At 31.2% G+C, this 14,416-nt stretch overlaps 1 protein-coding gene and 1 non-coding gene across 2 annotated transcripts; one reads left to right on the forward strand and one right to left on the reverse strand.

The window, feature by feature from the left end:
* Window positions 1-10,565: 10,565 nt before the first annotated feature.
* Window positions 10,566-10,639, reverse strand: TRNAI-AAU (transfer RNA isoleucine (anticodon AAU)). Its single transcript has one exon. It is a non-coding gene; the product is annotated as a tRNA-Ile (tRNA).
* A 135-nt stretch (window positions 10,640-10,774) lies between these two features.
* LOC143624370 (dolichyl-diphosphooligosaccharide--protein glycosyltransferase subunit DAD1) lies at window positions 10,775-12,409 on the forward strand. The gene is made up of 5 exons (XM_077095053.1): window positions 10,775-10,882; window positions 10,978-11,025; window positions 11,399-11,486; window positions 11,592-11,635; window positions 12,157-12,409. Exons 1-5 carry the CDS (start codon window positions 10,793-10,795, stop codon window positions 12,238-12,240), a joined length of 354 nt encoding a protein of 117 aa, XP_076951168.1. The 5' UTR covers window positions 10,775-10,792; the 3' UTR covers window positions 12,241-12,409.
* The last annotated feature ends 2,007 nt before the right edge of the window (window positions 12,410-14,416 follow it).

A 14,416-nucleotide genomic window follows, 5' to 3' on the forward strand; every position in this document is an offset into this window, starting at 1 on the left:
TATTTTATTTTATAAGATATCTCGTTAAACTTGTTAAACTAGATTGGTAGTTGAACCGTACTTCAACCGGATGAGCATTGGCGGGTTTCTACCAGTCTATTTAAAATTGGATGGTTCATTTACGTCTGTTCTAATATAGCTCATAATCAAACCGACAACACAAACGCTTAAACACCAAAATCACAAATGCTCTTGGTTTAACTTCTATATATGGTAAATGATATGCTTTATATATTTGATTACAAGCCAAGACAGAATATTGTTGAAAATCAACGCTTTACAATATGCGACATGAACCTAATGCTATATTTGTTTAACATTCTTTCACTAGCAATGACGAAGTATCTCGTTAGGTGTCATTTTCTTTATTTCATTATTGTCATTTAACATTTGACTATTGAGTGTTTAATTTCCTCTTTAAGTTATTAAATAACATAAAATCTTGAAAAAGAAAATCTTATATTCTCGTTGATAATAAACTTTGTAACAAAATATTCTAATACTGTCAACAATCAATACATGTTATTTTCCTTTGAAGAATGTGTACTGTTGCTCAAATTCATTCATGGAAAAATTTCTTTTCTTTTTCTATCTTCAAAAGCTATTTTAAAATGAAGTCAGTTTCGTGATTAAATAACCAATTCATGTGTTCTCCGGTTTTGGGTACCACATTTTCAGAACAACCCTATAAAAGAGACTAATGTAATAATTGCGGTACGCTTTGTGTCAAAACTTTTAAAGCAGGTACTAGAGCAAATCAGAATACTAAAACATATACACACAATTGAAGTCAAATAGTTGCCACCAATTTGAATAATATATATTTTTTCCTTTTATACCTAAAAACGACTAGATTTCTTATATGAGTAATTTGCATATTTATTTAGGAAGTATATTTCATGATTAGATAATCAATTTATGGTTTCAAGAGCAAGTCACAAAACTAACACATATACACAACTAATGTTGGTGATGGTGGCAATGGTGTTAGTGGTAAGCGGTGCAACATGGGTGGTGATGATATAGGATGAGATCGTTTTTGTAGCAGTGTTTGGCACCACTATCAATATCAGGGTGAGCCTTTTTGAAATGGGATGTCTGCCGCGTCCATACTTGTTTTGATGCTACAGAGTCTAGACTTGACACACTAAGAACATCATCAAGGAGGAAACCCATCATTGTGGGAAAACCCTCTCGAGTCATGTTTAGAACTTGAGACTTTAAGATCTCATGGCATTAACCATCACCCTCATGTCATTGTAATCGATACAACACCTGTACTAGGTATAAAGTTGCTCATCCCTAGATGATATGGTAGCGTAGTGGTGGACGAAAACCAGGCATATGATTAAACCCATGCTTCTAGAAAATGAGAACTTGGCATCCCGGTCAGAGGATGCACAAATAATTCTATGAACCATGAATGATCACGTTCACACTCAAGTCATGTCATTTCAAGAATATGATCAGGTGTTGATTGACCATTGCATGTGTTATATTTTATATGCTTTGAATATGTTATCTTTTGAGAAAGTTGCTTTATTGGTTATTAGTGGTTACACCCGTGCTTCGCAGCAGCCGGCTGAGCCGGGGTGAGGACATAACTGTTTATAGTTTGCTTGACTATTTGAAGGTTACATTACAAGCAATTAACTATATGTATGCAGAGGGTTATATTTATGGTGTGATTCATTTGGTTTTGACAAAGATTTTGACGTAATTATGAATCGGATAGTGACAAACCAAACCAACCATTTTGGTTTTGGTTGGTTGGGTTTGCCAGGCAAAATGGATTGCTTTGGAGAATTTGGATTGGCATTTTGTTGCTTTTCTCAAAAGCCTTAGTTTATATTAGTTTCTTTTTTTAAACAACAAAGATGCTTCATTAATATGATACATATACATAGTTACATATATACGATGCAAATAAATAAGAAACTGTAAAGGTTGGACGACCAGTTCGGTTTACATGATGCATTCCAAAATTTAAGTCATCGGTCAAAACGTTAAAACTGACAAAACAATAGTAGCTATTAAAGAATAAGAGCAAGTGAAGTGATATTAATTCTTACATATATACTATCTACATGATTGATCAATCAGAGGATATAGTATATTTTAGAACAAAAAGTTGGGGAACATATTGAATCTTTTGCAACGACTTTGGGCAAGAGAATTGGTCATATCTGGTGCCCTACAAATCTTTGGGAACAAGTGAATGAAAGCAACTTTGACAAGAACCCATTAACGTAATTGAGAATTATTTTTAATCAATCATTAATTTTTCATCTCAGAATAATAGCTTGGTTTCCATTCTTTAATTAACGGAGTATATAATTTACTGCTTTTTTGCCAACTTTTTTTTTAATCTTATATATGTTCCATACTAATGGGAGGTTCAAAACTTCAAATGGCAAAGGTAACTAGCTGGAAGAGTAGAAGGTGAATCACAATCGTGTATTACACGTGCTCCTGAATATAATAGTTACTAATGCGAATATATATCTATACTATATATAATAGAACCATCGTATCAGACAATAATCTTGTATTACATTTAGATGATCAAAGTAATTCGTTCTTTCTTTTTTACTCGACCCCGTTATGATGTGATCTAAGCTTTTGCCCGATTCATTTTTGACATAGACGATATATTCAGTCCATCCATGTTTTGTCCCACTTACGAGATTTTCTAGATCCGCTGTTGATGCATATATATATATATATATATATATATATATATATACATATATATATATATATATATATATGCGCGCGCTTAAATCAAATTGTACACATAATAAAACATTATTATTTGGTTAACATTATCATTTGGTTTGAATAGGAGTTAAAAGATAGCTATTTCATTACAAAAAAATATAGTTGTTTCATCAAGGTAAAAGTGGGTAGTCTCAGATAATGGTTGCATTATTGTATAAGTGGTTGCTTTATTGTGTTGTAAAAATTGTCGGCCTTTATTGTGTTGTAAGAAATGGAGGTGTACGTACCTCATAAACTTTGGATTGTGCAATAACTTTTGACCATTGCATGCAACCATCATAAAAGTGATTTGTGTCCACATTATACTACTCTCTTCTTAATTCTTTTTGACAATTTGACGTATACGTAACAATATATGCACATAACAAATGTAAGTTAGATAAACATAACAAATGTAAGTTAGAGAAATATATGCATGTAAAGAAATTTAAATGAACAAACATAAAAAAAGAAAGTAGACGTGTTTAGAGCCAACCACATGCCAAACACTTCATCAACGATTTACTCGACATTCGATTTGTTTGCATGCTTATTAATTGTAGTTGTATTTGAAAAAGTTAAAAATCAGTTACAATAATTGTAACTTGTAAACTTTACTCAACCTTCAATCAGTAACTCGTAAACTTTACACAACCGACACAATTAACATATTTGAAAGCAATACACCAATAATTGTACAACCATATAAGCGTGGAAAATGAGACCAAAAACTTTATATAATTTCTCTTCTTAAATTCTCCATTTAATTTTATTTATTTTAAGATATTAAATGCAAAGTAAGAACTAATATGTCGCTCCTTAAAACATCAAGTCAGTAGTATATAAATTCCATTAAACATGATTTTAACTTAAACATAATTTTAACTTAAAGCAATAGAGAGTTTTAAATATATGATGGTCTACATTTACGGTCTTACTATAGAACAAATGAAGCATGATAAATTACTAATAAAGATGATGCGTTATTAATAAAAAATTAAACAAATTGAATACAAATGGTGTGATTAATTTGTATAGATGAATGATGGTGACTAGAACAATAGGATACGAGTATATTAGATTGGGAACATGATATGACACATCCATTAGAAAATGAATCGGCTTGCGACTTATAATCTTCTATTACGAACTAAGTTGGACTTTCGCTTCATACACATCTATAGATCGCAAAGCACAACCTCACATCCTTCATCCTTGAAAAACTATGACAACATTCTTTATTAAAAAATGTTGATCAGTTCTTCATGTAAGTAATATAAAACATGATAAATATTAAACCGAACCTGTTACAGCATGGAGAGTAGCAACCGCAACAGAGAAGGATGTAGACGACATGGTTGTCAGCTTGGTCGAGTTCCCCTTTAGGATGTATAATTAAGGATGGGGTTAGGGTTCTTGAGAGGAACCCGGTTTTATGAGAGAGAAGGCACACAAAATTGTTATGTGTGTGTGATTAGGTTATGATATTAATTTATTCTCTCTATATATACACCCAGGGGGAAACCCTTTATTTGCTATTAAGAGTAATATAACTCATCAACAATTACCAAGCTAATATATAATAAGATATAATTAATTATTTTGATCTATTATTATATAAATGATAATGATGGCCATATAAATAAATATATAAAATATATTTATTCTTACATTCTCCCACTTGGCCGAGTAATCATTTATTATGAGTATTAGATAAACCTGATCAGGAGTTAACACTCATTTTAGTTTTAAGCTCAAACTGGAGCAGAGAAATACAGTCATTGAATTGAACATCAGCTCAAGACCCCCATTAATCATACCGCAGTCCTTATTTAAAACCTAAGTAGTTATGATCAAAATTTTCAAGTAAGCCCTTCAGAACGTTTGATTTGTATATTTAATTCGTCTATATGTCATTATGCATGCAGAACATATTAAGAGACGTACAAAATCAAAACTGATGAGAAAATTTAATAGTTAATCATTCATAGTACGATATGCAGTTGTACGTGGTCATTAATAAACTCCTCATGATTATAAGCGCTTCATAATACTTATGAGTAATAGACCTTTAGTTATAGGATCCTTAAGCATATCATGAATGTATTCGATATGAAAATTTAGATTCCTCAATTCGTTCATAAATGAATAATTAATTTCATATCAAAATTTAATTCAGCACCTATCAAACTGTTCTGTTTGAGAAAACATGGTAGCTAACGTTATCACAATTAGTCTTCAATATATAAGTTATTTGGAGTTTAATAAAACTTATGAGTCCACTAATAAATATTCAACAACATTTATTGACAACAACGTTGTAATTAATCAACATATTATGTTGTTATGACTTAGGTTGTTGTTATTAGTTCATTATGACTCCTCCATGAGATAGATTTATCTACTGACATAAGAATATATCCCGAAAATTACATTTTCTTATCTCTGAATATGACAAAGTTTAGAGTAATATACCGGTTTGAATTCTCACTTCTTCTTTTAAGTTATAGTCTTTCGTTTCTTTTAAAGATATTTTAATACTCTTTTAGATGTTTCACATTAATCTAGGCATATCTAGTGTGTTACAATTTTGAGTAATATCTGAACGAGTATAGACTTGAACCTACATAAGGCTTCTACTTAATGAAGCATAAGGTAATAATCTCAATGATCCTATTATCCTCTAAATAGAGCAATATTGTTTGTTACATGTGTAAGGACCCATTTAAGATAAAACTTATAGAACAAAACTAATGTTCCTTTGGGTCTATCTCAGAATGTTATGATATCTATTATGTAAGGGATATCTTTGAGATATTTCATATCAAAGTGTGTGAACAATGCTTTGACTTTTGTAACATATACTTGTAAGAAGAATGTCATCTATATAAGGACAAGTTTGTTTTTAGTTGCTCCCATTCATCTTGAGGTAGGTACATTAATCCACTTGGTTTTCGATGAAAATAATTGTATAAATATTTCATCAAATTTTGATGTTTGCATTAACCCATATATGGATTTTATTGACTTATAGACTAAATGTTCATTAACCTTCAGTTTATAACATTTAGATTGTTTTATGAGCATGTAGATATGTAAGTCAGTTATTAAGGAAATTTATTTTAATGTTCTTCTAACGTAGCTCTTTAACTATTATAAGCTACTTGAACAGTGATGATCCTCAAAGAAATGTTTTATAATATAGGTTATAAGATTCTTTGATGATTTATTCCCTTTTGAATCTAACCTTTAATAATCAATTATGCTTCTTAGTGTCTTAACGTTTGTGTTAGGATTTAGTTTAGTTATGAACACCTTTAGGTGATTCAACCAAATCTCAAAACGTTAGCGACTTATGGAGTCAATTATGATTGATGATAATGGTTTAATTATAAGGGGTATGATCATTAAACTTTCCAACATCCAATTTAACTTTAGTTAGGGGGGTTACATAAGCATCAAATTTAGTAGGTTTTAAAACCTAGATGGCCTCCTAAGTTGATTATTGGGTAATTTAAAAATCTCAGTTTTATGGATTAGCTCTTAGTTAGGTTGCTATCAATTTCAGGATTCTAAGTGTGTAAGATTTGGCGCAGTATGGTGTACAAGAGGTGTAATTGGAGTAAAATTTAATACCTCTCTTCCCCATGCCTCTTGTACTTCTAACAAGTCATTATAAAGACTTTTACTGCTCCCACTGACCTTAGAAACCTTTAGGAAATTAGCATAGTTAGGGTCAGTATTTAAAGACCAATAGATTCTAACAGAGAAACAAGTTAATAATATAAGTTGTTGCAGTTTCTCTTGGTGAGGATTAATTTAGTAAGAAATATGAATTTGTCCACGTTTAAGCAATAATGAAACTTTTGTAAGAGTAGTAGTAAATTCTAAAGAGATAAGTTTTGATGGAATATTGTTATGATGGAGCAGTGTCTTGTACAAGAGGTGTATTTGAGATAATATCAAGTTTTCACTCCCCCACCTCTTGCAAATCTTGTAAGTTATGATTGAGACACTTAAGGCTCCCACTGATATTTAATATCTCTAGGAAAAATACAAGAAAAGTTTCAATGATGTACATGACGTGGGAATCTGTCATATATATGTTAGACTTGATTTGATTCCATTAACGTCCATATGTCATAATAAACTTAAAGGACATATTTAGAAGAACTCGTATTAAGTATATATGAACGGATCTCTTTAAGACTGCGGACCATAGAATACTGATTAGATACAAGTAAATAGCATTTTAAATGATAAAAGAATTATGTCTGAATATTCCGTTTGAATAAGGTTCACGAATGTCAGTGAAATATAACTTATGGTGGACCCATACTTATTCCTTAAGCCAAGTAATATTTAGGGCATTTAACACATGATTAAAAACACTAAGAATGAGATTAGATGAAAAATCACCCTCATCAACCATGTCATGATTTCTCATGAAATTTGGTTTTAATGGATGAATTTTATAGGTCTCATTTGTCTTTTGTTAAATTTTTATTTGCATGATAACAAAAGTTGTGAAAGTATATAGTATCATCTAGTTCTATTTTATAAATATTTCAATAAAATGTTGATAACAAATAATATGAGAGTTTAAGGTAAGAGTGACTTTATGCTGGCTATGCAAACCTTATAACTGTCATAATGTAACTTAAGTATTGATACTAAATTCTGATTAATCTTCAGAATATTCAAGGTGTCATAAAGTGTAATTAAAAGACAGTTTATCATGATTCTAATAACCTTAACATTTAAATTTATCACTAACACTCATGTTAGTTATTTGTTGATTTCAGGTAAACATATAGAACTAGACTTAACAAATCATGTGTTAATGGGAATATTAGGATTAGCAGACTTATGTATCAATATTATACAACTATCAATTTTAGCCAGTTGTTCTTTTGAATTATGGATAGTCTTGTAATGTCTATGCCTAATCTAATGACATATTTTTGCAATGGGACTTCTCCTTAAGAAACCTAAAGCTGGAAGTAATACTTGTCTTTTGTTTATGAACCTTAGAATTATCCTCTTTTAGGTTTTAGTGGTAGTGAGTTAAACAACATCTTATTTCTAGCACCAGACATTTCTTTTCGTGTACATATGTTGCTGATCAACACACTCATTTTCCTTTGGTACTTCTGAGTGTTATAGTTGATTCGCAAGGCACCAAATTGTACTGCTGAAAATTTTAGTATGTAATGTACTAAAAAATGTATTTATTTCCATGTATAAGCCCTTAATTTTATGGGTCATGGTATTTTACATTATGATGTATTCGGTAATGCCATTTAACCTTATAGTTAGAATTTTCAAGAAAGAATGTATGCATCTTATGAGTTATTTTTATTAGTCTTAGGAAAAACTAAATCAAGAATAAATCTAGTGAAAGCATTTATTTAAATAAATTATTGATTATCATTATTATAAGAGACAATATGATTGACGCATCCCATTTGCTATGCTCTAGTTTTTAATATAATGATTGTTATTAGAAAGAGTAGTAGGATAGCCATATCATGTCTTAATGAATAATTAAAACTGAGAAGAGCTAAATGTTATTAAAACTCTTTATGAGACAAAATTCATCTGTATTTTAATATTAGAGTGGATGATTTGGATGAGATCGTTATTTATGGAAGAAAATATAATGAGTTATAATATGGGATATTAAAATAATATAGATTAAAGTTTATGATCATTAGATTAATGAAGGATCATTCATATGAGGATCACTATATTTTATTGAAGATGTGATATGTCTATTATTAACATCAAACTAATAGACTATAATTAATAGTTCTATTTAACAAAAACATAAATCACCTTTGGGCAGAATTAAAATTTATTTAAGTATATGTGCAAAACAATTGTAACACATCACATTTGGGCAGAAGTGAGACAATTATTTTAATTATGCACGGGCTAGTTTTGCTAAATAAAAATGTAACAAATCACCTTTGGACAGAAGTGAGATATTTGTATCATGTTAGGCAAAACTAACAAAGCTTTTCAGTTATACTTGAATGATAGGGTAAATGTAACTCATCACCTTTGGGCAGAAGTGTTACATCAAAAGTTCATTCAAGTTAAGCATTTGTGTTTTGTAAAATTTTATAATATTTAAGGTTTACAAAACATTTAATTAGTTAATAGCAGAAAATGTTTAGAGTAAGGATTTTTAAGTTTCCGGTAGGACCTTATTTTGCGGAATTAGTTCTCGAAAATTTTGGGTTCCCGAGAATTGCCAGTTTCCGGCTTTTAGTGGGTTTTTCAGTGTTTGGGTGTTTACATGATTTTATGGAGTTTTATGGAAAATGTTGATTCCGGTATTAGTGAGTTTTCAGGTTTATGGGTTATGACCCCAAACCATTTTAGAAACTCATAAACTCTTAGAACACATAAGCTATTTTAAGCCCATAATACATGATTTTTAAATAGTCCGTGAACCCGTAAACTGGTTTAAGCCCTTAACTCATGATCTTTATTAACTAAATTAATAATGATAAGATTTGGTTCAAATCTTTTTAATGATTAACAATTATATTTGTTTCCTATTTTAAGGGTATTCAAATCTTTTAAGAAAATATTAAAACTTCTAAGTTATCCAAGATTTGAAAAAATATTTCCCTAAATAATCATTAACAAATTTTAATCTAGATTTTGAACCAACATATGTATAATTTTCGATAATATGATGAACACGAAGAACATCATCGAAAATTTTAACAGTTAAACATAAAAAAAACTTGGAATCGAAATCTTTAAACATGAAATTAACAGATTTTGAAAATATTAAGTTTACTAAATATGAATTTTAGCGATTTTAAACAGTTTCATGTATTGTTTTCGTAATAGAACATGAAAAAAGGAAACCTAAAAAATTAGGATTTATCAAGTTTTAGTCCATGTCTTCTGATTCAATTCCAGATTTACAGAAAACCTGAAGAACTGATTAATCAACATCACTCTGATGCCACATGATGATCAGTTCTTAATGTAAGTAATATAAAACATGATAAATATTAAACCGAACCTGTTACAACATGGAGAGTAGCAACCGCAACAGAGAAAGATGTAGACGACATGGTTGTCAGCTTGGTCGAGTTCCCCTTTAGGATGTATAGTTAAGGATGGTGTTAGGGTTCTTGAGAGGAACCCGGTTTTATGAGAGATGAGGCACACAAAATTGTTATGTGTGTGTGATTAGGTTATGATGTTAATTTATTCTCTCTATATATACACCCAAGGGGAAATCCTTTATTATTAAGAGTAATATGGTCTATCAACAATTACCAAACTAATATATAATAAAGTATAATTAATTATTTTGATCTATTATTATATAAATGATAATGATGGCCATATAAATAAATATATAAAATATATTTATTCTTAAAAAATAAATAAATAAAAAGGTCTTAACATCATAAGGACTACAACTTTAACTTTTATAATAATTAATTAATTATGTTAGCTAGTACTGTTAGATAAAATACAGATGAGTAACAATAGGTTAACTTATAGATGATCTACATTTTACTTAAGTTGAGTGCAATATGAGTTATAGTTTATTTGTATATATAAAATAATGTATATTAGAAAAAATTGATGATGGTATTGAAAAATGGTAAAAAGGGAAACTATAAAAAGTAATGAAGCAAAAAGGAAAAAAAAAAAAAAAAAAAAAAAAAGAAGGGTAATGGAGCAGAAAAAGAAAATGAAGCAAAAGTTAGTGCTGAAAACTAAGCAAAAGCTAGTGCTAAAAGGCATAAATGGTTAAAAACGATAAATAGCCCATGCAGGTCTCGAACCTGCGACCAACGCGTTATTAGCAAGACGCTCTAACCAACTGAGCTAATAGGCCTTATAGTTACTGATTCATTGATTATCATAGATTATATGAATATAGTTATCTAATCACAGGCAAGAGCTTCCGATTTGACACTTACTTACCATCGATCGAAAGCACACAGAAACTGTCATCATCAATCAGTGCGTGTGTGAGAGTGAGAGAGAAATGGTGAGGTCAGCGGCGACGAAAGATGACGCACGGGCTCTTATTCAGTCTCTTCGATCTGCTTATTCGGCTACTCACACTAATCTCAAGGTTACTTCTTTACTTACTCTTTCAATTCAATTCACGTGTCGTTTTATAATATCAAATCAAATAAATTGACTTACATTTGATTGATATAATTAGAGATCATAGATCTGTACGTGGTGTTTGCTGTATCCACTGCCCTAATTCAGGTATATTTTTATTATTCCATTCCATTTTGTTAATTTAAATTGAACACTTTAGTAACTGAATGCACACTGTTATATGATTATTATGTTTCAGGGTTCTTCATTGACTAACATGCTAAACTTCCTTCATGTTCCCTAAAATGCATAATGTATAGTATTCATATCACAAGTATTAATGTTACATGAATGAAACCAATATTGTTCATATCACAAGTATTAATAAATAGTTCACTGCTAGCTATGTCAAACTTGTTTGCATAGAAGTCATAGAAATTTGTTTACTTTCACCAAGTAGAAAAGGATGAACGAATGCTAAATAAGCATAAGTTAAGTTTTCTATTTGATACGAAGCTTCTGTGTATTTTGTCATTACCAGGTGGTTTACATGGCAATAGTCGGGTCCTTTCCATTCAACTCTTTCCTCTCGGGTGTCCTTTCGTGTGTAGGGACAGCTGTCCTAGCTGGTAAGCTTAACCTCTATTCGTTCATCATGAATAGATGATGGCTCTCGGTTTTCAGGTCAACATATTGACTTGCCAGCTCATCGTTTTCCATCATTTTGGTTACAGTTTGTCTTCGTATCCAAGTGAACAAAGAAAACAAGGAATTCAAGGTATGTTGGTTGTTTTTGCATAAAAGTTTGGATCAAATTATCTCAAAACATGTAATGCTATATTATTATATATAGGGTAGAGATACTGTACGCTAATGCCTTAAAGTACGAGAGGTACGCGAGACGCTCAAAGGCAAAAACCTAAAACGCTCAGAAAACGCTCACAAAAACTTAAACGCTCAGCCAAAAACCTAAAACGATCAGAAAACGCTCACAAAAACTTAAACGCTCAGCCAAAAACCTAAAACGCTCAGAAAACGCTCAAAAAACGGTCTTCGTGAAAAAAGTAAAAAAATGATCGATTAACGATCCAAAACTGTTTTTTTCAGTTAACCAATGATTACTTGGATATGTATTGACGATTCCGAGATTGGGATGTGATTTCATGGATCGATTCGTGAAAAACGGGATTCGCGTACGTTAATGTACGTTAAGGATTAGTGTAGTGGATCTTTTCACATTATATATAACCCTTTTTAATTCTTTGTTTACACGCGATGTTAATATGTTAAATTTTGCAGGATTTACCACCAGAGCGTGCTTTTGCAGATTTTGTTCTGTGCAATTTGGTGCTGCATTTGGTGATTATGAACTTCCTTGGATAAGTTATGTGTTTGGACATGTTATATCTTTGAATTTTGATGAGGGGTAAGGATAGGACTCTTGGATATTGATTTCTGATGCTGAGTCTTGAATTATATGTAATGGTAATAGGATAATTACTTTGAACCTTGATATAACTTTGAAATGTCAATGAGTTGGTTACTTGTGTAGTTATGTTGCAATGAGGTACACATTATTGTAGTTCAGTTGAATAAACATTAAAGAGGATCATTTGAGATGAATCGTCAGGAACGAGATGACCTGCAAGTTTGTTTAGCTAGGCTTGATTTTGGTTTTTAATGGCCTGATCTTGAGTAACTCACTAGTTCTCAGCTCGTTTACAGATTTGTCATTTGTGTGATACTGAAGCTCCTACGACATCAAATCTACTTTTGACATGCCACAATTATTTTACAAAATTCACACACACTGTTTTCACATAAACATAAGGCTTCATACACAAAGGTGAAGAAAAAAAGCCAGGTTTGGGAGGATACGGTTTGGACCTGAACCAAACGGCTTGATTTTGTGATTATTAGAAGTTCAAACACTAGACTTGAAGGATTGTTTCATTGTTTGGATCACTGTTTCGAGCCAAGTTTACATCAATTGGCTCGTATCCTCCTTCCGATAAAAAACTCTAAAACATCGGTTTGAAATTCGGAAAAAACTTAGCGCCGTTAATTTTTTTTAAAGGACCAATGAGATTAGATTTCTTAAAACTTGGGACCACCGGTCAGTTGAAATTATTATCGATCGACCAATGAACGAATATAAACAAATTTGGATAGGTTGAGAAAGAAATTGGAGAGAAAAGGTTGATATCAGTTGCACTTGCACCTGAAATTAACTTTCAGACAGCCACGGTTTCTTGTCCATCACCCTACGAGGTTGGTGCTTACTTAATTTTGCATGTTTTTCTATTGACTTGCATGAGTGAAAGTATTGTTGTTATTGCTTGCAGGCCAAGGCATTTTGTTCACAGGCACTGTATGATTCCATGGGTGAGCAATGCAATGTTTTACAATCCGCCATTAATGGAGCAAAAGGCTTAGAAGCATCAACATCAAGTATCCAACTGTCACTTTGCAGTCTCTCTGCCTAGATGTTTTCTGTCTCTACTTGATTTCAGGTATGCATCCAGTTTTTTTGTCCGGTTAAACCGGTCCGACCAATGAATCAATACATGAAACGGATCGGTTTTCATCATCACTAGGTTGTAAACAAACCGAGTGAACATGAACGGAGCATTTTTTGTTCATTCATTGAACTTAACCAAAGCAGGGTTTCTTGTTCATGTTTGTTCATTAAAATAATGAACATGTTTTCGTGTTCGTTCGTGTTTGTTTGTTAATGGTATAAACTAACGGTTCACGAACAGTAAACATCGATGAACGAATATAACTGAGCTAAAATTAGTTAAAAGTAATGTGAAAAAGCAATGTGTTGGGCCTAAAAGGCTATTGAACTAAATTGTAATGGGACAAAAAGTTTTAAAATGAATATATTAACAAGCGCAAAACGAACGAATATAAACAAATTTAAATAAACGAACATTATTGAACGAATGACACATGTTTTCATGTTTGTACATTTAACCAAATATACAAAATTTTCTGTTCAGTGAGTTTGTCCAATTATAATTAAAAAAATTATTGTTCATGTTCGTTCCTTTAGTAAATAAACAAACATAAACGAGCTTCCCGCTGGACAGTTCACGAACTAAAGAATTGTTCACTGAACATTCAGTTCATTTATAGGCCTAATCATCACCCAACTTGAGGTAGTTTAAAAGAAAAACATTGTTTTCTACCATGAGTGAACAGACGACACATAAACGTGAGCGGTTTCTGAATGCAGGTGAAGACTATTTTTCTTTCTTCCTTACATGATCTATAGGTAATAGGTGTATAGATAGATGCCAAATCATAGCCAAATGTGAATTTCAAATGAAGAGAAATGTGCCATATTTACAGGCTTTTTAGTTCATGAATAACATCATATATTTGGATTTTTAGGGATAACCAACCATGTATATATGGATATGTTAACTTGGGTTGTAACTTGTAAACTGTAGACAAATCTTCAACATTATTAGACTTTAAAACTACAAAATTCTCCTAAAATGCTTGATGGGCAGTTAAGTTTTATGATCAAAATGGGAAGACTAGAAAAGAC

This window comes from Bidens hawaiensis, unplaced genomic scaffold, assembly GCF_021521415.1.
Source record: "Bidens hawaiensis isolate Kalapana, Puna unplaced genomic scaffold, B.hawaiensis_p1.1 tig00000369_1, whole genome shotgun sequence".
NCBI classification, from domain to species: domain Eukaryota; kingdom Viridiplantae; phylum Streptophyta; class Magnoliopsida; order Asterales; family Asteraceae; genus Bidens; species Bidens hawaiensis.

Excerpts from the sequence above, each read along its gene's own strand:
- LOC143624370 (XM_077095053.1), top strand. The coding sequence starts at position 10,793 with ATGGTGAGGTCAGCGGCGACGAAAGATGACGCACGGGCTCTTATTCAG. Across the intron at positions 10,883-10,977 it reads CTACTCACACTAATCTCAAG|ATCATAGATCTGTACGTGGT; the intron begins GTTACTTCTTTA and ends ATATAATTAGAG. Across the intron at positions 11,636-12,156 it reads AAGAAAACAAGGAATTCAAG|GATTTACCACCAGAGCGTGC; the intron begins GTATGTTGGTTG and ends TAAATTTTGCAG.